At 34.8% G+C, this 27,352-nt stretch overlaps 2 protein-coding genes across 7 annotated transcripts in view; one reads left to right on the forward strand and one right to left on the reverse strand.

Moving 5' to 3' along the window:
- The window catches only part of LOC148946591 (PITH domain-containing protein GA19395), a 46,139-nt gene extending 41,146 nt beyond the window's left edge, over window positions 1-4,993 (reverse strand). The window contains exon 1 of one of the 3 annotated variants that reach the window (XM_089096254.1): window positions 4,917-4,993. The gene's annotated coding sequence lies outside the window, so the exon portion shown is untranslated. Of the gene's footprint in view, window positions 1-2,281; window positions 2,346-2,578; window positions 2,669-4,916 lie in introns of those variants that run through there. The other 2 variants (XM_089096252.1, XM_089096255.1) reach the window with 2 other exon arrangements.
- Hem (Nck associated protein 1 Hem) overlaps window positions 2,673-27,352 on the forward strand; it is a 74,631-nt gene continuing 49,951 nt past the window's right edge. The window contains exons 1-2 of one of the 4 annotated variants that reach the window (XM_089096247.1): window positions 2,673-2,766; window positions 23,722-23,896. In XM_089096247.1, the coding sequence (XP_088952373.1) occupies window positions 23,792-23,896 (105 nt within the window). In that variant the 5' untranslated portion in view covers window positions 2,673-2,766; window positions 23,722-23,791. Of the gene's footprint in view, window positions 2,767-6,557; window positions 6,672-6,693; window positions 6,841-23,711; window positions 23,897-27,352 lie in introns of those variants that run through there. The other 3 variants (XM_089096245.1, XM_089096244.1, XM_089096246.1) reach the window with 3 other exon arrangements.

Genomic DNA, 27,352 nt, shown 5'->3' on the forward strand with positions numbered 1-27,352 from the left:
ACAAATAAAACTTTGAAACCTCCCCGCTTTTAAACGTAGCGAGGCACAGGTACAGAATACTCACATCAGTGATGAAAATTCGTATTTAAACTATCAATAGCTTTTGACACATTTATTTCATAGATTTTTAAAAACCAAGCAAAGATCTAAGTAAAAAACAGAGTTTGTTATTTTTCAGATACAAGAAAATATTAGTGGTTATAGGCTAACTTAGGCAACATTTTTCTTATGTTACGTCTCATTTCCAACACCAAATAAATTCATAGACATTTCATGTGTTATTTCCTTCTTATCATCAAATTGCTCTTGAATATTTTGTTACAGAACATTGCAAAAAATTTATAAAAAAGCTCCATTTCTCTGAAACAGGCCTGTTCCAGCACAGTGTGCTACCAGAAATTCTGTTCCAGCAAAAGTTACCTCATAGTTTTCCTACAAAAGTAAAATCATAGTATAATAAAAACTTCTCTGGTTAATATTTGCAATTTCTTAGGAATACCAGAGATTTACTGTAAAGCAAGAATATTGTATTGGGGTTACAGTGCATATGTTACAAGATTGAATAGATCAAGATTAAGTGTTTGATTCACTTATTTGCTTCCGCAAGAGCAGCAAATTCTCATGAAATCTCGTTTAATTCGTTTAATTCTTTAATTATTGTGATGTTTGTCATAAGATTAATCTAGTGGTGTCACCTTATGGTCACTTGTTACCATGTTATTCTGCAGGGTGTGAGCTTACTATGGTAACTTACCATGGTAGGTGTGTTGGAACTCAGCTTAAGAAATAAACATACCATTTGATTCAAAAATCAATACTCTATCCAATTATGATAATCATATCTTTTTTGAGCTTTTTTCATAAATCTGTAAAATCTTATTCAAATCTTTTCTTTTTTTAAAGAAAAATTGATTTCTATCAAGTGGCACTACATGGTAAAAAAAAGGGGCTTAGTTTCCTGAAAAGTGGCAAGAATGTATGAATAGCATTACAAAATATCTTTTTCTCTACATTCTTCTCTCTTCATAAATTGTGACCTTACAATATCATGTAACAGGAAAAGATTTAAACTGCTCCAGTAGTATTGAAACAAGATTTATTTCAGAAGAATGGATCAACTTGCTTCAAAAGGCCTGAAGCTGATGCACAGTCCAAAGAATGCAGTATTTAAACCAGAATCATGCCTATTGTGTCAGGAAACACGAAGTGCTCCTTTACATAAAGTTACAGACATTCAACATGTGATTTCCTTCTTGGCATCAAACTGTTCATGTATATTTGGCAACAGGGCAATGAGAAAAAGTTTTACAAAGCCTAACTTTTCTAAAACAGACTTGTTCTGGCACAGAGTATGCTGCCAGAAATTCTATTCCTGCAAAAGTCATCAGGAGTCTTCTAACCAAACTCAATCACAGTGTTTGTCAATTAAAAGGTGGCAAACACTATGTAGAGACAGTAACTCACATGAAGGGAACTTTGAATACAAGTCATGCTGTCTTTTTTGTGGCTTAAAAGGCAGCACAAAAAAAAAAGAAAATGAATGGAAAGCAGATAACAACTCTAGAAAGGCAGAATTCAGAAGCGGGTAGAAAGACTGAAAGATTTGGAACCTCAATTGTGGATGAGGTGTAAAGATGCTCCATTAGTGAGACTTGAGGCTAAGTGCCATCAAAAGTGCATGGTGCTCTTCATGAAAAGACAGACTGAAAAAGATGAAAAAGTTTGGCATATAAGAAAAAAAAATCATAATCTATCATTGTTATTTAAATATCCCTCAGCAATGGTACTAATTCTAAAAACCTTAGGTTACAGTCGGAACAGAGGTCGAGACATTCCTGTGTCAAGAATCGGCTATTTGCCTATCATACCCAGCCCTCCATCAAATCCAGATGTAATTGCAGCTGCCCTGGAGAAGCTTAAGTGCACGTCTGCTGCTCTAAGTATGAGTCATACAATAGTTACTTGTGACCTTCAAATTTACGAAATAGTGCTAGCCCTGAAATCGAAAGACTATATCAAGTCTATATCTATATCTATATCCAATAATGATTATAAAAGAGTTTTAAATAAACTAGTTATGACAGTTTATTAAATTTTCATTTTTTTTTTTTTTTTTTTTTTTTTTTTTTTTTTTAATCACTAACTTGCTTACATTTTTGCTCAGTTACGTTGAGTTGCAGCTAAAAGGACCAAAATGTAATGGGCTGCAAGTGAAACTCAATAGATAGTACTATTTAATATTTCAGGTCATTTTTAAGGGTCAAGCACCCCTCGGAGGTACCTATTCTCGGGTATAATCGCAATCAGCGGGTTTGATATGACAAGAAACTGCTGTCAGATTGCGTGAAACAGATGTGTCATGGAGGTGTCACATTTTTAGGTCTTGGCGCCTGGACTAAAATGAAAACGCGGCTTCAAAGAGCCAAAGTTTTCAGAGGGTTAACTTATGCAGCGCTACCTTTTTTAACATCTTAAGAATTATTTTCCTTAAATGATTCTGCTACTAAATCCAAAGTTAACCTTCAAACAAATGAAAAATTGAGTCAAATCGAAAATTAAACAAAAAACAACTGCATACCAAACTTTGAGTGAAATTGTAAGGGCAATTCAACCAATGCCAACAAAATTTGCTCTTTCACTTCTCTAGGGGTAAAGGCGTTTCTAGAGAAGAAGTGAAAGATAGGCCTATTAAGATATATGAATGTAAACAAAAGCAAGCCAAAGCTTATAGCACTCAAATATCAGGAGGAATAATTTCTTGTTTAGGTAATTTTAATCCCAGATGAAACTTTACTATTAAGTTCCTGTAAAAGAATTTGGTAACACCATAGGAGAGGAGCTCCTCTACAGAAAACATCTCAATTAAAGTAATAGGCTACCTCTAGATTCCTTATCTTATGGTAGCTGTTTCCAAACATCTTGGTTGGTTTTCTGACAATGCAGCCCTACCCCCTTAAAGGTCTTATGTGTAACTCTAGGAATTTCTAAAAACTTAAAGAAAACAATAGGCTAAGACAGTGAAATTCTTAATTTATTAGCCTATAGGCCTAGGCTATGCAGGATGTTTCCATTAATCAGATTATCATGCTTCCTGTCATGATTGACATATAAAAGATTCTTTGGTAAATTTAGAGTTTACAACATAATTTAGCCAGGATAAAAGTGAGTATATTACTTGGTAAAGTTCTACAAAATCATATTATTGAGTTAGGACAAAAGTGAATACACCATTCAATGCCTTTTTTTGCTGATAACAAATATAGCCTAATAATTATTTCTATCAGAAATGAATTTCAGCCCCCCCCCCTATATACCTAACCTAACCCTGAATTGGCATATATCGGGGGGAGGCTGAAATTCATTTCCAATAGAAATGATTATTATATTCATAATCAGCATAAAAATAGGCATTGAATGGTTTATTCACTTTTGTCCTAACTCAATAATAGGCTATGATTTTGTAGAACTTTACCCATTACTTGGTGTCTTTCTTTATGCTCTTTCATAGGCTAATTCAATAACTGTTTCTAGGGTAAATTCCATTTTGGGTAAAATTCTAGTTTAGTTACTTTTTTCAGTAAATTTCTACCAAATCATATTATTGACTTACACATAAAGTGAATATACCACTTGATGCCTTTTTGGTAAAATTCTACTTCAGGCTACTTACTTTTACCTATCTTGGAAAGGGGTGAGGTTAGGAAAATGAGACTTTCAGAGATGGGTCTACAGGCTAAAATATGTCCTGGGAAGGTATTTTGAAGTACATATCTCCTCCCCTTCTCCCTCTAGAGGATCCTGAAATTTGCCTACATGACAGGTACCTATTGAAAATTTGACAAAACAACATTTTACCTTAATTTTCAGTTGTGAGTTTCTTTTTCTCTGGCTTTAGTTCTGAAAATACAATTCCTGTTATTTGAGTAGTATTTTAAGCCATATCAAGGTTAATTTTCAAAATTTAGGAAATGTATTTACATAGGCCCTATCTTTAAAACTCTATAAATCAGGATTGAGCAAAGTTGTGAGGCTGAAAATAATTTTGTTGGACTTCATTTTAAGCAGAAGATCTATTTTACAAGGTTTCACTTTTATAACACACAGATTTTTAAAGGTCATCAAAGGTCAGGACCCTCTAGAGAGAGAAGGAGTGGTGGTAGGTACTTCAAAATACCTTCCCGGGACATACTTTAGCCTTTAGATCTATCCCTGAAAGTTTCATTTTCCTAACCAAACCTCTTTCCAAGATAGCCTAAAGTAGCTAAAGTAGAATTTTACCGCCTTTTTTTATGCTGATTACAAATATAGTAATCATTTCAGTAAATATCTACCAAATCATATTATTGACTTACACATAAAGTGAATATACCACTCAATGCCTTTTTTATGCTGATTACAAATATAATAATCATTTCTATCGGAAACAAATTTTAGCCCCCCCCTATATGTGCCAATTCAGGGTATATATTTCTACTTTAGGGGGGGGGGTAAAGTTTAAACTTAACTCCCATTAACAAAATTTACCCCCACCCCCCTAATGCAGAAATTATATACCCTAAATTGGCATATATAGGGGGGGGGACTGAAATTAATTTCTGATAGAAATGATTATTATATTTGTAATCAGCATAAAAAAAAGGCATCGAGTGGTATATTTACTTTATGCATAAGTCGATAATATGATTTGGTAGATATTTACCATCATTTCTATCAGAAATGAATTTCAGCCCCCCCCCCCTATATATGCCAATTCAGGGTATGTATTTCTACAACCTAACCCTGAATTGGCATATATAGGGGCTGAAATTCATTTCCGATTGAAATGATTATTATATTTGTAATCAGCATAAAAAAATGCATTGAATTGTGTGTTCACATTATTCCTAACTCAATAATATGATTTGGTAGATATTTACCCTTTTTTCTGTCTTGGAAAGAAGTTAGGTTAGGAAAATGAAGCTTTCAGGTATCGGTTTTTAGTTTAAAGTATGTCCTGGGAAGGTAGGCTATTTTGAAATATCTATTGCCACTCCTTCTCCCTCTAGATGGCCCTGGCCTTTGATGACCTTTACAAATCTTTTTGTTATAAAAATGAAACCTTGCAAAATAGAACTTCTGCTTATATAAAGTAGCCTACATCAAAACTGTTTTCAGCTTCACAACTTTAGGTTACTCAATCTCAATTTATGAGGTTGTAAAGATCTGCAAATACATCTCCTAAATTTAGAAAAGACCCATTGATATGGCTTAAAGCTCTACTCAAATAACAGGAATTACATTTTCAGAACTAAAACCAGAGAAAAAGAAACTGATAGGTTAACTGAAAAATTAAGGTGAAATATTGTTTTGTCAAAATTTCAATAGGCATAGACCTATCAAGTTGGCTATTTTCCAAGACTTAGAAATCAGAAGAGAGTTAACATGGAAGCTTGGCAATACCTTCCCAGAGTTTTTTTAGCCCTAGACTCTTTACTGAAATTTTGATTTTTCTAACCTAACCTGTTTCCAAGATAGCAAAAAGTAGCTAAACTAGAATGTTGCTCCACTTTAAGCCCTTAATGAGGTCCTAAAAGGTTAATTTACAAAGCAAAGTTATGCTGATGGAAATAAAGACCAAAACTGAAACTTAAAACGAATAAAAACTATTCCTTTGCAGTTTGTGAAACACATATCTGTAAATCTGGTTCAAATAAGCTCACTCATGATACCCCCTATATTTATAGAATTCTGAAAAACTAGCGCTTTACTGAAAATACAAAACCAGTACAAAAAACAGGACTAAAAGCAGAAACTTCCTCAAGTGCTTGCAAAATATAAAAAACTAATTTATATGGTTATCAACAGTCTTTTGTCACCCATGAAATCATTAAATTTAGTATACAACCTTATATCACAAAAGATTCCAGGCAATTGAAGTTTTCAGTAAAGTATTGGTTTTTCATTATTCAGCAACAATAGGGAAAGATCACTAATGAGTTTATTTGAATCAGTTTTGGAGATATATGTTATATTAACTGGAAAGCAAAAATTTTGCAATAATAAGACTTACAACAATAAGTTTAAACCGCACTCTTTATTTCCATCAGAAAAACTGTCTTTTGTGTTTTTTTTTCAATTAATGCTAAGTAAAGAACGAGTTTTTCTTTCTTAGACAAAAGTCAATGCTAGTAAATATGCACAATTTTTTTAAAAAAACTTCAGTGCTGCTAAAAATAAAACTTTGAAACCTCCCAGCTTTTAAGCGTAGCGAGGCACAGGGCACAGAATACTCACATCAGTGATGAAAATTCATATTTAAACTATTAATAGCTTTTGACACATTTATTTCATAGATTTTTAAAAACCAAGCAAAGATCTAAGTAAAAAACAGAGTTTGTTATTTTTCAGATACAAGAAAATATTAGTGGTTATAGGCTAACTTAGGCAACATTTGCTTATGCAACGCGCTTGTGTTATGTCTAATTTCCAGCACCAAATGAAAACGCGGCTTCAAAGAGCCAAAGTTTTCAGAGGGTTAACTTATGCAGTGCTACCTTTTTTAACATCTTAAGAATTATTTTCCTTAAATGATTCTGCTACTAAATCCAAAGTTAACCTTCAAACAAATGAAAAATTGAGTCAAATCGAAAATTAAACAAAAAACAACTGCATACCAAACTTTGAGTGAAATTGTAAGGGCAATTCAACCAATGCCAACAAAATTTGCTCTTTCACTTCTCTAGGGGTAAAGGCGTTTCCAGAGAAGAAGTGAAAGATAGGCCTAGTAAGATATATGAATGTAACAAAAGCAAGCCAAAGCTTATAGCACTCAAATATCAGGAGGAATAATTTCTTGTTTAGGTAATTTTAATCCCAGATGAAACTTTACTATTAAGTTCCTGTAAAAGAATTTGGTAACACCATAGGAGAGGAGCTCCTCTACAGAAAACATCTCAATTAAAGTAATAGGCTACCTCTAGATTCCTTATCTTATGGTAGCTGTTTCCAAACATCTTGGTTGGTTTTCTGACAATGCAGCCCTACCCCCTTGAAGGTCTCAAATTTAACTCTAGGAATTTCTAAAAACTTAAAGAAAACAATAAGACAGTGAAATTCTTAATTTATTATAGGCCTAGACTAGGGGATGTTTCCATTAATCAGATTATCATGCTTCCTTTCATGATTGACATATAAAAGATTTGTTGGTAAATTTAGACTTTACAACATAATTCAGCCAGGATAAAAGTGAGTACATTAGGCTACTTGGTGTCTTTCTTTATGCTCTTTCATAGTTCAATAACTGTTTCTAGGGTAAATTCCATTTTGGGTAAAATTCTAGTTTAGTTACTTTTTTCTGTCTTAGAAAGGGGTTAGGTTAGGAAAATGAAACTTTCAGGGATTGGTTTTTAGTTTAAAATATGTCCTGGGAAGGTAGGCTATTTTGAAATATCTGCTGCCACTCCTTCTCCCTCTAGATGGCCCTGGCCTTTGATGACCTTTACAAATCTTTTTGTTATAAAAATGAAACCTTGCAAAATAGAACTTCTGCTTAGCCTATATAAAGTAGCCTGCATCAAAACTGTTTTCAGCTTCACAACTTTAGGTTATTCAATCCCAATTTATGAGGTTGTAAAGATCTGCAAATACATCTCCTAAATTTAGAAAAGACCCATTGATATGGCTTAAAGCTCTACTCAAATAACAGGAATTACATTTTCAGAACTAAAACCAGAGAAAAAGAAACTGATAGGCTAACTGAAAAATTAAGGTGAAATATTGTTTTGTCAAAATTTCAATAGGCATAGACCTATCAAATTGGCTATTTTCCAAGACTTAGAAATCAAAAGAGGGTTAACATCGAAGCTTGGAAATACTTTCCCAGAGTATGTTTTTAAACCTGGACTCATCACTGAAAGTTTGATTTTTCTAACCTAACCTGTTTCCAAGATAGCAAAAAGTAGCTAAACTAGAATTTTGCTCCATTTTAAGCCATAAATGAGGTCCCAAAAGGTAAAACAGTCCATAGTTGCCAAAATTTTAAAAATAGCCCATGTTTAACTTTCTGCAGAGTTCTTGACACAATTTCTTGGGGTGACCTCTTGTTCTGGTGTAGGCCATTCCTTTTTTTTACCAAGAATATGCTTGATTATGTCACTTTTCATTATCTTGAATGCTAGGATGACATCTCCCCTCTTTCTATGATATGTTAATGTAGGGAGGCCAAGCTTTTCTAGTTCTTGCTCATAGGGGATCTGTTGTTTGGCCAAAGAAAGCTTTGTTGCTCTTTGCTAGACCTTCTAAAGTGACTGGTGTTGGGTTATAACTTGATTAACAAATATAGGGTGAACTGGGGTAAGTCCAACCCCTTATAATTTTTTTTTTAGCTTAATTTAGTCCCAAAGTTTTTTGAATTGTTGTCACAATGAAAACTATTTAATGTTGCTCTTGGTCATACTAGTAATATTCTTTAAAATCCAGAAAGTTTTAAGTTTTGTTGTTTCCATAAGCTACTTCAGCAAAGTAACTCATCTTGGGGAGGGCTAACTTACCCTGAGTCTAGGGTAAATCTGACATCCCCCAAGTAAATCCTGTACATATAGAAATAAAAGTTATTTCACACAAATACATAATAGAGGATCCCTCTGTTTTCAGAAAAACAATGCAAATTTTAAACTTTTGTTAATAGTTTGTATGTGCCATAGTGGAACATCAGTTTTCTGCTCAGGTAAATCCAGGGGTGCTGGATCTACCCCAGGAACCCCCCATTTGGGGTAACTCCAATGTGTTTGATTTGCCCTGTACATGGTGAGTTTGGACATGTGGGCCTGATTTACCCCATGTATATGAGTGGCTAGTCTTTTGCAGTTCCATCCTAGATTTCAGTGGTCTATTTGTAATGTTAACAATTCTCAATCCCATTAATGGGTCTGCTGTAAACTGTAAGATTTACTGTTGTTACCATATCAAACTGTTATCATAGCAAAAAATTTTAAAGTAAACAACTGGCAAAGATTATAATAAATATAAATTAGATCTATAACCAAACAAAACATACTAGGAATATGAACAAGGTAGGGAGTTTTGGTCCCAGCCCCTTCCTGATGTCTCAAAATCTACATGATTTCCCTATCATTTAACTATTTTCATCACAATTTGCCAATGTTTCAAGCTTTTCTTGATTCAAACTCTTAGGACTTTTGGCCAGGACAAAATCATGGAAAATTGACAGGTTTATTTTCAAAGGGCTGAAATCACCCAATTAGCAAAAGCTATGAACAAAATACATTTAAAATGTTTTCACTTTTTACATTTAATAAATAAAAAATAAAAACTTTAAATAATAAATGTCAGCATATGTGTATTTAACTGACAATCCAAGGTAATTTTTTTTGTCAGTAATGTGCAAGTTATGTTCTGGTCTTGAAAAGGCATGGGGTTGTCAGCACCCACTGATGTTAATTTTTGCTTGTTTTTAGTTTGGCTTGGTTATTTATTGTAATTTCTGTTTGTTTTGAGTTTCAGTTATTTATTGAATTATGATTTGTGGTAGTTTTACACTTGGAAAGTTATTTGACTTTATTTCTGCTGATTTTTGGCTTATTGGAGCTCTTTTCTTTTCTTTGAAAAACTTGTTTTGGGGAAAAAAATAAATTAATTTCTGTTTTCTATTGACATACAGAAGTCTTTTTCATGTAGAAAAATAATGATTTATATTTTTTGGGTTTTTTTCAAACAGTTTGTGGTAACAAACTGTAAGTAACAAACTCCCAGGGGTGATCATATCAACCCAGTGATCCTAGAATATCATGGGAGGGCTCATTGGAACAGAAACTGAAAGTTCTAGTGCCCTTTTTAAGTGACCAAAAAATGGAGGGCAATTAGACCCCCTGCCATGCTCATTTTTTTTCCCAAAGCCACCTGATCAAAGTTTTGAGATAACCATTTTGTTCAGCATGGTCAAAAATATGATAACTATGTCTTTTAGGATGACTTAATCCCCCAAAGTCCCCAAGGGGAGGGCTGAAAGTTATGAACTTTACCCAATGTTAACATATAGTATTGGTTATTGGGAAGTATACAAACGTTTTCGGGGAGGATTTTTTCTGGTAGGTGGGGGGGGTTGGGGGTTATATGGGAGGATCTTTCCATGAAGGAAGTTTTCATGGGGGAAGGGGGTGCCAGATTTCCCAGCATTATTAAAGAAAAAGATCAGAAATTAAATTTAAAAAAACAAGTTTTTCAACTGAAAGTAAGGAGCAACATCAAAACTGAAAATGAACAGAAAATATTGCATATATGATTGGGTTCACCCCCTAATCAATACCTTGCTCTTTAAGTCAAAGATTTTTTAGCACTTTCATAAGAGCTATTTATTCTAATTAATGGCCTTTGTGATTAAGGGGTAATTTTTAAAGAATTGGAACAAAATTCAAAATTTTAGCTTAAAGAGCAAGGTATTGACTAGGGGGCAAACCTTCTAATACACATATTAAAAATCCATGAATATAGAAGTTAGTTACATAAGTTAATGTTTAAGTTACATATGTTTATTACTAATAAAAATGTTTGTAAATAAAATTAAACAAGTTTCAAGAAAGCCATTTAACCAAAAAAAAAGTAAAATTAATATGCAAATTTTGTTTTGATTATTCATATACAGTGAGCCAAAATCAAAACCTGCATTAATTCAAAAACATTCAATAAAAAAAAACAAGTTTCTTTTAACTGAAAGTAAGGGATGACGTTAAAACTTGAAACAAACAGAAATTATTCCATATATGAAAGGGGCTGTGCCCTCCTCAATGCCTTGCTCTTTATGCTAAAGTTTGACTTTCTCACAACTCTATTTTTTTTAAACAATAAAAAACTTTAGCATAAAGAGCAAGGCATTGAGGAGGGCACAGCCCCTTTCATATATGGAATAATTTCTGTTTGTTATACGTTTTAACATTGTTCCTTACTTTCAGTTAAAAAAAACTTGTTTTTTTTTATTCAATTTCTATAAGAATCCATAGTCTATTTTGCTATTTATATGTTGGAGAATCTTTTCCAGCAGTTTTCAATTGTGACAAAAATAATAGTGTTTAATTTAAGTTTATACCTGCTCAAGTTGACCTGAAAAATAAAACTTCTCAAGTTCACCTGAAGAAATTTGTTCTATGTTCTTTGACAACCTGGATACACTTATACTATTTTCATTTATTTAAATTTTAAGAGCAGAGGTAGTAATAGTAGTAGCTCCAAAAGTTACAAATTAATACCCCCTGTATATATTGCTGAGGTTTCTTATTGGTAAACACACACAGTTCCTTTATATTTAGTTTTAAAGCATCATTTATTTTAAAGCATAATGGACCAATTGCATAATTGTTGAAGGTTGACATACCCAATATCCCTAGAGACATAGCAGCTTGACTGTTCTATTATGCTGAACAAAACAGTTGTCTTGAAATTTTGATTGGATATGTTTAGAAAATGAATGGATTTGGGTGGAGGGGCTCTTGCCCTCCAGTCTCATTTTACTCTTAAAAAGGGCACTAGAACTTTTAATCCTTAATCGAATTAGCTCCTTTAAAAGTTTGAATGATATTTCCAGCTTCAATAGAGCAGTGCTGTTTATGAAATTGCTTATGTACCCTTTTGAAAACATGCATGCATATAGTTTTTTTGTTTCATTGAAAACCCCTCCTAAACATTCCCTAAAAATTTCACCTTAATAACCTTAGCGTCGTTAGTTACAGTAACTGTAATGGTAGCATTAATAGCATACGTATGCATTGCCTTTTGTTGATTTGAACATTATTTTTGTTAAATCCTGGATATTTCAACTTGATAGAATCAGCCGTTGCTATGAAATTGCTGATATATCTTTTTCTTAACCTCTATATTTATATACTTTTGTGATTTTCATCTTAATGCTCTTAGCCTTACAATTAGTTAAAATAGAGGTAGTAGTTGAAGTATCAGCAGTAGTAGCATTAGGAAATGTAGCAGTTGGCTTTTGGTCAATTGATCTATCCCTTTAAGCATTTCCTAAAAGTTCCAACTTAATACTCAAATCCATTCTTGATATACACTCTTTTGACTATGTGCATGCACATAGTGTCTTTGGATTTAGGCTCATATGAACACACTTTGCCTTTTTGGAAAGTAAAAGTCAAGCATACATACCTTTCTTAATAGCATATAGGCTTACTATATATAAACAGTGAATGAATTGCCAAACTCGCATTCCTTGTTCTGGGGGTTGTGAGGGGGTTGACATCCACAAAGTCATAATTGCAGGTTCTTTCACCAATGCTGAAGAAAGTAGACGTCTCAAAATTTTGATTGGATGTTTGTTTTGGAAAGTGATGGTCATGGGAGGGGGGCTGGTTGCCCTTGATTCACGTTTGTCTCTTAAACAGAGCACCAAAACTTCCAATTTCCATTCAAATGAGCCCTATTCAAAGTTTATACAACCACCCATTTCATAAAAACTTTATGTTCCTTCTGCGTATAACTTAAAACCCTTGCCTCTAGTTTCTGAGGGGGTGTATCAACCCCATGGACCTTTTAAAATGGCCTTTAGGCTATTTTGAACAAAATGGCAATATCAAAATTTCTATTGGATGCATTTGGAGAAATTAAACTTGTGGTGGGGGCTAGTTGTCCTACTATCACTTTTAACTCTTAAAAAGGATCACCAGATCTTGTGATTTCTGATTGAAAGAGCCACATCCAAAGTTTATGCAACCACCCTTTCTATACAAACCTTAAATGTTAACAATGGGCAATCAATATAACTCATAGCCCTTGCCCTGAGAGTAGTGGGAGGGGTTGTCAAAGACATACTTACTGGACCTTTCAAATATGCTTAACACAATGGCTGGTTGCCCTCCAATCACTTTTGGCTATTAATAAGGGCACTAGAAGTTTCAATTTTAAATTCAATGAGCCCCCTCCAAAGTTTATGCAACTGCCTTTTCCATAAAAACCTTATATGTCCCTGGGGCATAACTTACAACTCCTGTCCTGATGTGTCTGGGGGGAGGGGGGGGGGGTTCTAATACAAAGCCATAAATACTGGACATTTCAACTATGCTGAACAAAATGGCAAAATCTCAAAATTTTGACTGGTTGTATTTGGAGAAATGATGGCTGCAGGGGAGGGGGGTGGTTTCCCTCCAATCACTTTTGACTTATAGAAAAGGCAATAAAACTTTCAATTTCCAATCAAATGAGCCCCTTTCAAAGTTTTTACATTAACTCCTTTTATACAAAGTGCTCTGGTCTAAAAAAAAAGTAGTACATTTTGCCCACTTTGCTCTTTACTTAGGCTGCACAATTGTGCTGCCTATGATCTTTGGACTATTTTTTTAACAAATGTCTATCTCAAGATTTCTATCAGATGCATTATGGGAAAATATGACATGTGGGGGGTGGGGCGTCTGCTCTCTCATCACTTTGACTCTTAAAAAGAGCACTAGAACTTCTGATTTCCTATACAATGACCCCCCCCCTGAGATTTATACAGCCACCCTTTTAATAAAAACCTTATATGCCCGCTGGACATATTTTACAATACTTGCCCTGAGGGCTGGTGGGGGGGGGGTGTTATCCACAAAGCCATAATTTCCAGATGTAGATATATCTAGGAAAATGATGGGCAGGAGGGGGGGGGCTTTTTACAAAGTTTCTACAACAACTCTTTCTACACAAAGTGCTCTGGTCCAAAAAAAAAAAGTAGTACGTTTTGTCCACTTTGCTCTTTACTTAGGCAGCACAATTGTGCTGCCTATGATCTTTTGACCTTTTTTTGAACAAATGTCTATCTCAAGATTTCTATCAGATGCATTTTGGGAAAATATGACATTTGGGGGGGGCGTCTGCCCTTTGATCACTTTGACTCTTAAAAAGGGCACTAGAACTTCTGATTACCAATCCAATGCCCCCCCCCCTGAGGTTTATAAAGCCACCCTTTCTATAAAAACCTTATATGCCCCCAGGAAATAACTTACAACCCTTGCCCTGAGGGATTTGGGGGGGGTGTTGTCATCCTCAAAGCCATAATTTCCAGATGTAGATGTATCTGGGGAAATGATAGACAGAAGGGGGGGCTGTCCCCCCCCCTATCACTTTCAAATATCAAAAAGGCATCAACCTAGGTAGGTAAAGCTGTCCATTTGATCAAAGTCCTTGTTACCCAACATCACCTCTTCACTTTCACTTAATCCCAGTCTTAGTGACTGAGTCTTCTCAACATTAATTTTCAAACCCATTTTTGACCCTGAACTGTCAAAACCTTCAAAGATTCATTCATTTTGCTAGCATTTGCATCTAGGTTGCTCAAATCATCAGAGTAATTTATATCCAGGAGAGTTTTTGCTTCTCAAATGGATTCTGTGTTCTCCCATTACCTTTGTTGTACTTCTTAAGACAAAGTCCTTCAAAATGTTCCACATGGATGGGGGAAAGACTGCAACCCTTCTTAACTCTTGATTCAATACAAAACCAGTGACCAACCTCATTTTCTGCCATGATTTTAGGCTATATAGTACTATAGTCATTTGTGTAGGCTATATAGCACTAATCACTTCAATTTATTTATCTGGTATACCACACAAGGATTGGACCTTTTGCTGAAGCTCCTTTTTCAGCTGAATGAAATGCTTGCTCATAATTTAAAAAACTGAGGATTAAGGGGGTCTGATGACTAAGGGAAGATGTACATATTCTTGAAATGTAGATAAAGGTATGTGGCAATACATGACAAATGTGACCTGACTAACTCTTATAAGTTATAAGCTCAGAAGACATATTATCCAGCAAAGCCTTTTAGAGGTCACCAGTAACATATGAGGGTCCACCCTCACTAAGCATGGTCTGAGTTTGAGAGCAGGCTATGCCAACTTATGGATACAGCTATGTGTGCTTTTTATCAGTAAACACAAGATGAGGATGAACAAGGGCTTTGTAGAGCTTCTAGATGACTCTAGGATGGTGACTCATCACTGGGTGCTTGGTCAAACCAAGGACCTTGCTTGCCTTTACAGCTTGCATCTGACAGTGAACTGTGATATTTGAGCTTGTTGTCAATGATTATCCCAAGATCACAATCTTCCTCAGCACTCTGAATTGGAATATCAGCATCTGCAGAGATAACCATAAGATAGCCATGACAGGGTTTATTTTGACCAAGATGTAGGATTCTGCATTTGCTTGGTTTAAACTCAAGTGTCCATGGTGTTGCCCTTAAAAAGAGGGTAATGAGGTCTTCTTGTAGAGAAGAGTAGTTTTTTGTGGTAGCTGCTGATTCCAAGTATTTCAAATTATCCACATATAATTCCAAGATGTTCTTAACCACCTCAGGAGTGTCATTTATGCAGAGGTTAGTGTTGGGCCTAGTTTGGTTCCTTGGGGGCCACCACTCTTGACATGAAATGGTGTGGAGTAAATGAGGTCACCTCTTTCCATTATATACAGTACCAACTGGGTTCTGTCAGATAGAAAGTTATGGATCCATGGGTCAATGTCATCATCTACCTGATACGCAGACAGCTTTATAGGTAGGTATTGATGATACATTTTTTGAAGGTCATAGCCTGGTCCAGGAGGAATACATCAATAGGTAAACCCTGCTCTAGCAGGTCTGTTATAGTCAGGATTGTATTGCGTTTGCTTCAATTGACATGCCTTTCCTGAAGCCATGCTGACCACTAAAAAGGAGGCCATTCTTTGTCATATGTTCTATGATAGCGTTGTTAACTGTCACTTTGATAAGCTTGCCAACAACTGAAGTGAAGTTAATGGGTTGGTAGTTCTGTAGCTGATTTCTTCATCCTTTCTGAAATATTGGAGTTATTATGGCTGTCTGCCAGTCTGTAGGTAGGTTCTTGGTTTTGAGGTACAGCTTGAGTAGTGAACAGAGTGGCTCAACTACTATGTCAGAAAGTTCCTTAAGCAGCCTTGGATGTATGCCATCTGGGCCCCTAGCTTTGTTGGGGTCTAGTTTGTTCATCCTTTTCTTAGTCTTGCCTGTGGTAATGTAAATTTTTGGTATTGGGTGCTCAAGGGGCTTAGGGATAAGGCATAGTGGCTCTGTGAGGGGTCCAAGGAGAAATTGGATGCCAATGTGCTGCTCAACAAATTTGCACTGCCCTTTGGATTTCTGATTTTTGGCTTTTTGGTTGAGCTGGAATGGTATAGTCTATCTATTCTTATTTTCGACTGACACATATCTCAAGAACCTTGTTTGGGTTGTCTTTGATGTTGGATGCCAAATCGTCTTCATAATTTGACAAGAGGTGTCTATTCAGCTGCCTCAGGCTATTTCATGCTTTTGCAGATTGCTCGCAGTGGCATGTACATTTGCACTTTTTATACATTGAGAAAGTCTTCTTCTTATGGTCCATGGCCCTTTTGACAGGTCAATTTAGGTGAGGCAGTGTTTTAGGCAACTACACAGATGAACTTGAAATGCATATCTTCTCAGCTTACAGCAGATTATCCTTTAGATTCTGCAAGGCTAAGTCAGTATCATCCTTGACAATTGCTTGGTCCTATACTACAGCCTGTAGTAACTCCATGACTCTGCTATAGTTTTGTATATGTTGGTTTGGTGCAGTTTCTTGTTTATTGACTTAACAGTAGATTGAAGCAGTTGCAGGTGTGTACTGGCACCAATAGGAGGGAGGTAGTTAGTGCTCTCTTGCAAACCTGGGTTGTTTTTGATTATCAACTCTAGTAAAGAGGGGATTGATTGGTCAATTACTTGATACTGGCTATTATTCCTGAAGTATTCAATAAACAGATTATCAGCAATAGATTTTTCCTTGTTATGCTAATTTTTTTCTTTCTAATTCTTTAGTTCATTCCTTTCTTATGCTAAATTAAATATATAAAAAAATAGTTTTTTTCCACTAAAAGTAAGGAGCAACATTAAAATTTTAAAGTGGCAGAAACTAGTATATGAGGGGGGTCGTCCTTTCCTCAATAGCTTGCTCTTTACAATAAAGTTTTTATAGAACTTTTGAAAGAGTTTATTATTCGAATTAAATGGCCTTTGTGATTCAGGAGTCATTCTTAAATAAGTGAACAAAAAATCAAACTTTAGCATAAAGAGCAAGGTATTGAGGAGAGGGTGACACCCCTCGCATGCATAATAATTTCTGTCCTTTTTAAGTTTTAATGTTGCTCTTTACTTTCATTTGAAAAAAACCGTTTTCTTTATTTCTGATTGTTTTTAAATAATGCTGGGAAATCAGGCTTCCCCTCCATGGAAAATTTCCTTCCCCACAAAAAACTCCATAATAGAACAATCCTCCCACATAACCCCCCTCCCCTCCCCCAGAAAAATCCCCCCTGAAAAATGTATGTATACTTTGCAATAACCAATACTATATGGAAATAATAGGAAAAGTTCTTAGCTTGCAGCCCTTCCTCCAGGGACTGTGGGTGGGGGGGGGGGGTCAAATTATCCTCAAAGTCATAGCTATAAGATTTTTCGACTATGCTTAAAAAAATGGCTATCTCAAAATTTTGATTGGGTGACTTTGGGGAAAAAATTAGTGTGGGAGGGAGGCTTGCTGACCTCCAATGTTTTTGGTCACTTAGAGTAGAGTAGAGTAGAATATTTTTATTTATAACACGTACATAAATAAATGTCACAAAACAGCGCACATGCCTGGTGGCATACTTTAGCGCTGAAAATATTGCCAACGAAAATACACAGCCATTTTCTAACTAAATTTTACAACAACGAAAAAAAAAATCCTAATGAAAAAAATGCTTAGCATGTCATAAGATATTTCTTCACCAGTCTTAGAAAATGTCGCTTGTTGCTACATTCTCGAACTGATGCAGGAATTGAGTTCCAGATTTTTGGGCCAATGTGACGGATGCTGAATCCCGCTCTCGATCTCGGGCGAATTTCGCACGAAAAGTCTGAACGATGCGTAGTAGGATAATTATGAAATTGAGAATTAGTTGAGAAAATGCCGGAGAAATTTACAGGTAAATTACTATATTGATAATCATGACAAATACTAGAGATAGAAATTAAATGAAATTGGTCCAAAGAGAAAATTCCTGAAGTCCCATATAGGTGTCTAACTGAAGTTCTGCAATCAATATTAAAAAGAATCCTCATTGCTTTATTCTGAAGTATTTGAAGAGATTTGAAAGCAGACGGAAAGGTAGATGCCCAAACCGAAATGCAATGGATAAAATTTGGGTGGACAAAAGAATAATAAATAGATTTTAGAATAGATTTAGGAAAAAAGTGACAACGACGAGAGAGCAGGCCAATATTTCGGGAAATTTTTAACGACAGTGTTTTTACATAATTATGAAACGACAAATTTTCATCCAAAATAATCCCAAGATATTTGAACTGATCCACCCGTCTTAATTCAAGACCATTCAAAAAAGAGAGAAGGTATCTGACACTACTGATCCAGTTCGCGAAAATAACATATACTGGCATTTTTTTTCATTAAGAGCTAGTAAATTCCGTGAATACCAATCAGATACAGTTAGTAACGTACTTCCAAGGTTCTGGAAAAGAACTGATAGGTCCCGGTGAGAAGCAAAAATTACTACATCATCAGCAAACATTATAATTTTACAAAGAGGCAAAACTTCTGGCAAATCATTTATAAAAAGAATAAATAGAATAGGCCAAAGAACAGAGCCCTGAGGCACTCCGTAATTAATTGGAAAAGTTTCGGAACAGAGATCACGAGATTTATCAACACAATCTAGTCGTCTCCCAGGAAGGTAAGATGAAAAAAAATTAACAGCTTGTGTTGAAAACCCACACGACTTTAGTTTAAAAAGAAGCAACGAATGATTTACGGTGTCAAACGCCTTTACGACATCAAGAAAAATTGCCAACGCGTGTTGACCATCATCTAGTGAATCATTAATATTTAGTAAAAGCTCATGAATTGCCAGTACAGTTGACTTTCCTTTTATAAAACCATATTGAGACGTATGTAAAATCTTACTATCAAATATATATTTTTGTAATTGACTATTTGCAAGTTTTTCCAAAATTTTGCTTAAAACCGAAAGTAGAGAAATGCCTCTATAATCTGAAGGGTCAGTTGAACTCCCAGCTTTAGGTAATGCTATAACATTTGCTTTTTTTAAAAGTTCAGGAAAAACCCCATGCATAAGTGATAAATTAAAAATATGTGCCAGCAAAGGTGAAATGCTTGACGCTATTTGCTTAACGGTTTGAGCCGAAAATCCAAATTCGTCCTTAGAAAAACTCCATTTAAGCTTCAGAATAACTTTTTCAATCTCATGAGGCTTAATCTCAGAAAAAGAAAACGAATTTTCCGCATGTTGCTCATTAACTGGAACAGAGGGGGAATTCAGTTGCATATTCATAGTCAATGCAAGTCTAGAACCAATATTACTGAAATAATCTACAAAAGCATTTAAAATTTCATTGGGCTCTGTAACATTTTCCCCATTTAAAACAAGGCAATTAACACTAGTATTCTTACGACTATGAGGACGTATCTTTTCATTTATCATTTGCATTTTTTTTAAAATATCCTATTTATACTACAAAAATTTATCTTTATTATTTTTTATATAAACATTTATGATATTTGATTTTAGCTTTTTCCTAAAAAATTCGATTTATTAAAACGGCTCGGGTGTCTTAAATTTAAAATAAATCTTAAATTTTCCATTTTTATGTTTTAACGATGTCAAAATACCTTCAGTAATCTATGGGTCAAATTTCTGTGCAAACTGTCCATGCGAAACTCGTGTTGAAGAAGCCCGATCCCGCAGTCGCATCATTTGATCAATAAAATCTGAAAACGCAGAATTTGTGTCATCTCAGCCATAAACCGAACTCCAATCATGGTCACCAATTAACTGACGTAGAACTTTACAATCAATCCATGTATATCGCTTTTTTGAATTATCCATTGTTGAATCTCGATGTTGTTTATTGCTATTATTTAAATTTAAAAGAACACTCACCGGAAAATGATCTGACATATCAGACAAAATTACTGACGATTTTTCAGCATCAAATAAAACAGGAGAAAAAAAATATATTATCTAATAATGTAGCTGTGTTAGCTGTAACTCTTGTCGGCAGAGAAATACTTGGAAGAAAATTAGAACACAACATAATAGTTAAAAACTCCTTATTATTTCCAACATCGAGATTCAAAAGATCAAAATTAAAATCACCCGAAATAATAACCGGTTTTTTCAACGCTTCCAGATTTTTCAACAGCGGTTCAAAAACTTAAAAAAATATTTATGGGTTACCCGACGGAGATCGATAAACAGACCCGAAAATAAATGGATCACAGCCCAAAGGTACAACTTCAACAAAAATAGTCTCATATAACCCTTCATCAAATACAGAAAAAATACTGAAAATACTAAAAGACCAGTCATCGCGAATATACAGCATCTGACCTTCTCTCGCATTCTGACACCTTGTACGTGAAATACACTTCATCCCAGGCAGATTTAACATTGTAAGGGGTGTATTAGCAGACAAAAAAGTTTTACAAACTCCAACACTGTCTATAGGACTAGATGCAAGCAAAAGCTTCAGTTCATTGAATGCACTTTGTATCCCCCGGGCATTTACATGTAACGATCTGATCGGAAAATCACAACTTTTTGTTTTATCCGATAGAAACTCGCCTGAAGAATAATCACATTCAGGTAGATTATTTACATAAGGCATATCTTTATCACTTCCGGTAGCTGAATTAAGAATAACATCTAATTTCAAACGAGAATCAAGAGAACACTGAAAACGATCCATAAAACAAAAAAAGAAAAGAAAAATTCACAGCTTCTTAGTTTAGAAGACAGGTTCATATGACACATTACGAATCTGAACTACGTCGGAAATCGTTTTACACGGAATGATTTGCGAACCACACTTGACATAAACCACACCTCGTAAAGTCCATACATTTTTCAATTCAAACTTATTGCGCGCAAGCTTGTAGATTTCTTGCCTTTCTCTGGTTAGAGCCTCATTTACATAGATTCGGGAACCTTTCAAATTCTTGCGATTGCGCAGGATCTCAACTGCAGATGCCTCAGTGAAAAATGTAAGTTCAATCGGAGTTTTTATTTCCGAGGCACCTCCCAAACGCCTTGCACCCTTGACAACGGATTTATCAAGATTAAGTCCCATTTCACTGTTAAGTCGAGCTAATACTTTCTCAACAAGGTGAGGAAAATCACGCGCGGGAGAGTCTATCCCAGATAAAATGACCTTAGTCAGAAGAGAAGACTGGTTTATATCATCCAGCTTAGTTTCAAGCTTTTGGAGCTTAGCGCCATTTTGAACAATTCTCGCCCGCAAATCGCCAAGTGATTTCTCAAGCAGTTCAAATTTACCCTTGAATTGCAGATCGATCGCCTCATAGACAGCTTGCGTAACAGTATCAAGAAAATCTGACTTAATCTGTGTCACCGGAGAACTCCCTAATCTACTGCACTGTTCTTCCACTCTCCTACGAATTTCATCCTGTATGCCGTCACGAAGGTTAACAATTTCTGACTGCATCAAGTTAACCGACTCAGATAAATCCCCGGCTAAACCTTCCGAGTCCTCTGTACACAGCCTTATCGCTCTCTGAACATTTTTTCTGCCATCTCTCAGCGCTTCTTCATATTTCTCCACGTAAACCCATATATTCTCGGACGTTAGGCCTACTATTTTAATTTCGTCTGTTCCTTAACAGAAAACTTCATAATTACTTCCATCACCTTTGACTGGTATCACCTGCTTATTTTTGAAGGGCCACAGATTTTAATATTTAAATTGAGCAAACGCCCGGTTTCCCACTTGCATAGCTTCGGCAAATGAAAAAATGAAAAAAAAAAGCAAAATCTCTCTCTCAAAACGTCCGCAAACCTTCTGTGCATGAATGCCTAGCATTTTTTGGGGGTGTTTTCCCCCTTTTCTAAAAATTGGGCAATATCTATTGTCATCAAAACTTTGTTTCTTTGAGATTTGGTTACTATTGAGCTGCATCACTCCTTACTTATAGTTCGTTACCATTGACTTCTTGGTATGATAATCAATTCACTTAGTTTATACTTACAGACCAAGAAAATAAATAGTTCAATGTTGGAGCTATACCCTATGACTGGATTGACATAATGATGAAATACATTACTATGGCTGTATACAGGACCAACAGGAGGGGATTCAATTTACTATATAGGGACCATCAGTAAATTGATTAGGATGTTTGGAAAGAGCATAAAAGAGTAATCAAGTTGTGTATTCACCTTGTCCCTACGTCGATTTTGAAATCTCATATTTATTTAATTCTTCCGTTATGCCCTTTTAAATAATTGCTATATAAATCAAATATTTTCTTTTATATAATAATATACAGGTGCTAAAGTTTCCTATGTTAAATCAGTTGTTCTTGCAGTCTAGAATCTTTTTTCTACATTTTTATGTAATCAGAGGAAGATTACATAAAATGCAAGAAAGAAAAGATATACTTTAGTTTTGCACATCCATGCTCTGTTTGAATGTAATTTAGGCCCAGGCTAAAAAAAGGCTCCTAAAAAAGTTCAGTTGGTAATCTTGCATGAAAACTCATTTGGAGAAGGAACCACTATAGTAAAAGAAGGATAGTAAATACCTTAGTAATATTATAGTAAATATAGTAAAAATACTATAGTAAATACCATTCAACCCTTCCCAAATATAATCTTCCCTAAAATGACAGTTTTATACCAGCTCTTGCCCCCCTACCCCCTAGATATTTCCCTATTCTATTTAGGCTACAAAATTCAGAAGAAAACACTAATAATGGATTCCTTGCTTTATAATATAATGTTACTTATAGAATTATAATAAAAACTACTAGTTACTTGTAAAAACTTTCTTTATAGCCAAAATATTTCTATCAATCATGTTTTCAGTGCTCTAATCCATTTTAATCCATATTTGTTTGTTTTTTTCAGTTTGTATAGGCCTATAGCCTAGGGATATAGCTGGCCCCATTAGGGTCATTAAGGGGACAATTTCCATAATATTTTAAATTATTAAGCTGACAATTGTCATAATATTGTAAATTATTAAGGCAGAGTGAACAAAAATCAACAGAATAAAAAAGCAGTGTTTCAGGGTAAGAGGGGGTCATTTCCATGTTGATAAAAAATTGGAATCCTTATTATACTAGTTGCAAAATTTTACTTTAAATATAGATTTATTGTTTCTATTTTAAGGTGATGAGTTGATTTTTAACTTCTTAAGAAATTGGAAATAGACCAAAAACTATTTCTCCAGCCACAAAACAGGTTTTTTTTGCTAGTGTAGACTTTGTCTATTTGTTAATAGCTATGCAGGAAATCGAATTGTAAGAAATATATGTTATACAGGTTAGCTATAAGGGGCAAAAATTTTCCAGAAAATGGTCAAAACTAATTTGTAGCAAGTAATGGGAAGTAACATTGATGCAATGGCAAAACAGTTTCTGATGATTCAAAAATTGTTTTGTGTGGTTACTACCTCCATCTACCGCCATATGCGAGAGGCGTGGTTCAAAGCTTCAGAAAAGACATTTGTCCAGGTCTTGACTGAACCTTTTTTAAGCTATACCTGGAGTCTGGAAACTTTTCTGTTTAAAAATGAACACCCCCTGTTTGGAGTCCTAGATTCTGTGTTGTTGAGATTTACAGGTTTGATCAGTAATATTGCATGTTAATGAATGGTAACTGTTTGACTTTTTTCAGAATTGAAGTTTGGAAGAAAAAGAGGATTGATTTTTAGGCCCAAGCCCCACTAATCTTGGTTCCTGGTAAAATGGCAAGACCTATGGTTATCAGTCAGCAAAAGCTTGCTGAGAAGCTTATCATATTAAATGACAGAGGAACTGGAATGCTTACAAGAATTTATAACATAAAAAAGGTGTCTCTTTTTTTCAATTATTTTGTAAATGATTCTTAACTTCATCTGCAACAACTTGGTAATGAGGAGTCATGATGAGATTCAAAATGTCCAGAAAATATGACAGCAATGATTTTATGTTTGTTTTTGTTAAGATTATCTTAATTGAAAATTTTTAAGACAACACTAGCTTTCAATGTCAAACGGAAAGACATGAAAAACAGGTGAACACTTCTGTTTAGTTTTTGTTTAAGAATAATTATGTAATAATTAAGAATAATTGCTGCTTTATTGCTTTTAATTACATTTTTACGATTTTTGTTTTTAGTAAGACTTGCACTTAAAAGCATTTATTTTAAGTGTTTTTTACAGAGTTCTTTAAATTGTGCTCTGAATGGTTCAAATAATGCATTTGAAGGTTAAACATGACCAAAAGATAAAATTTTAGGATGATCTAGAATATCTGCACATCTTCCTTTTCAGTTAGCGTCTTGTTTTTCTGATAAGAAAGTTTTGAAAGTATTGATTCTTAGAAATTGGATTTACAAACTTATTGCAGTACACAAAACACAAGTGGCTAAATTTTATAAAGACTTTTGACTGTTAGATTTAAGTTATGATATAAATATCAGTGGACATCCCCAATTTGTTGGGGTTAGGATGATTTTTCCAAAAGGGAAGGGTCTCTGAGGCTTGCCAGATGTGTTTTTGGGTCCAAATTCTTACATTGGGGAGGAACCTCCTTTGTAAAGCATGGCTATTAAATAGGTATATTATTATATCTTCTGAATTTAACCTACTCTTATGAATAAAGCTGCAAAACCGTAAAAAGTAATTCTAGAAATACAAAAAGAAAAATTGTAGTGAATGCATGGTGATTTAAACGTTGCACTGATAGAAGTTTAGAGTTGAGGTTTATATGTAAGTTTAGAGTTAGATGTCAAGGCCTACGTGTATTCCTGAATACTGACTCCAATTCCTTAAATGATTTTGAATGCACCTTTTGTATATTCCTGGCATAAATATACTCATACTACCAGAAAGAAGGATGAGAAGCCTAATAATAGACATCACCTAGAATGTATGTTATATTTTTACTACTAAATATTTTATTTCACAGCCCATAAGTAGATTATTTATCTGGAATTGTTGTAAAGTGGGGTCTAGCTAGATGGTGAGTTGTAGACCCCTCCCCCGGAAAAAAAAACCGACAACAAACAAAAAAAAGTAAGTTGAATCTAAATATAGTTGTTTTTTTTATGAAAGTATAATGGTTATAAGTTGTTTCCTGTATTTGTACACATTTTTTTTTTTTTTTTTTTTTTTTTTTTTTTTAAGGAATCATCAATTTATATTTCAGTCTGACATGGCCAGCTAATATTAACATAGTATTGTTGTTCGATTGTTTTTGCTGGACAATATTTGCTCTCCTTCTTCTTCTGCAGGCAGGCTATTCAGTCAATACTATTCAGCCCTTTTCCTTTTGCTTCACTTTGTGGGCTAAACAGAGCTGCTCCTCTTCTTCTAATTCACAGCAGGCGGGCTATTCAGTTGATACTATTTAGCCCTTTTCCTTTTGCTTCACTCTGTGGGCTACAGAGCTACTGGCTTGGTTGTCTCTTATTTATTAGATATTCTGAGATATCTTTCAGTAGATCTTTCGACTCAAGGAGTTCAAATATAAGATGATAGATATCGATTTCTGTGCTCTGTGTGCAGGTATAGTTGGCTAGGCTCTTGGCTGATAGTGAGATTTTGTGGTGTTTGAAGCATTTTAACAGTTTACAAAGCAAGGTGTGTTGTGCAGACGTCAGCATATTACATTCAAATAGGCAATGGTCAATTGTTTCATTATTCATATTACAATGCCTGTAAAGAGGGGACAGGGGAATTGAACCACTTGAATTAGAAAACTTATATGAGAATGCAAGGAACTTTAGTCCATTTGTTTCAGAACGAATTCTATGATAAATTTGAGAGAGATACGTATTGTGAAAGGAGGAAAGGATAGGATTAATATCATTGAAATTAATATTTGATAGCCTCCATCGGCAAAAATCTCTAATTGGGATGGGTCTCCCACTTGGCTGGTCAATATTTGTAGCATTTTTTTCTATTTCATCAACCTGATGATTACCACTTATGCCAGAGGGGCTAGGAATATCCAGAAAATAAGTTTTATGCCACTTGAAGCAAGATTATCTATAATACTGGGACAATGATAAGTGTCAATTTCCAACTTATGCTGAGGAGCTGAGGCCAGAAACTCAAGGCTTGATAGAGAGTCGGAATATACGATAATATTATTTGAATTTGCAATCAAAGGTTGGTTTTCCTGAGGTGTTCCAATGGCATGACTATAAGACTTAACTCAGCATACATTATCGATAAATTATTCTATAATCTCTCTCCCATTGCAATTTTCAGGTGAGGAAGGAAAGCACCACTTGCTACCTTCTCATTCATTTTTGACCCATCGACAAATATTTGGAAGTGATTTTTATAGGTAATTGTATTAAGTTCAGCAATTTTTTTCTGGACAAAAGCAATGAGGGTTAAATCTTTATTCCACTTTGAGAAATCAGTATTTATTATGGGACTTGACCAATTCAAGGGAGGGGATTTGGGGAACGTGAGTGTAATTGACTTTGCTGGTATGGGGAACTTCTTCTGAATATTAGCATACTCATCTTCAATGCCTCTATACATTACTGAATTTCTTAATCAATTATGTAGGGTGTGTGAGCTATTTGATTCAATTTTTTTAAGTAGTTTTGTCAAGAGAAAGCTACGTCTCTCCCTTATTGTTGTTAATCCACTTTTCATAAGCAGAAACTTGGTGCTGGTGGGTTTCCTAATACCAAATATGAGACGTATTATATCATTTTGTGTTGTTTCAATTTTTTGAATCTGGGTCTTTGCACATGCAACATATACGATGACCCCATAGTCAATATGGGGTCTTATATTTCGTTTATAAAACTGGAGTAAGGTTTTCTCCTGACAGCCCCAGGGTGTGGAAAGAAGTCTTTTTAGTATAATTGTTTTTCTATAGCATTTTTTTATTGTGTTTGAAATGTGGAGGTGGAAAATAAGTTTTTGGTCAAGTATGAGACCTAGGTAATTAATATGATTGTCTTCTGGAATAGTTATTTTATATAGAGTCAGTTTTGCATTTAACGTGGTCTCACTTTTGATGAAATTGGATTATTTTTGGCTTGGTAGGTGCAATGTGTAAATCTGAATGTTGAGAGAATTTTTCAAATTGGAAAAGTGACTTTTGCAGATTTGATTGTGGTATCTCAAAGGTGTTGCCTGATGACCATAGCACCAGATCGTCAGCATGTTGTAGATTTGTGTGGGGTAGGTTCATGTCCCAGAGATATAAGGCAAAGAGGAGGCAACTGAGGACTGCTCCCTGAGGTAGTCCTTTGGTTATTTTCTTTTGGGGTGAAGAGGCTGAACCAACACCAACTA

The sequence above is a fragment of the Artemia sp. Qi Xiang Cuo genome, chromosome 11, assembly GCF_049724085.1.
Source record: "Artemia sp. Qi Xiang Cuo chromosome 11, ASM4972408v1, whole genome shotgun sequence".
In the NCBI taxonomy this organism is placed as follows: Eukaryota; Metazoa; Arthropoda; class Branchiopoda; order Anostraca; family Artemiidae; genus Artemia; species Artemia sp. Qi Xiang Cuo.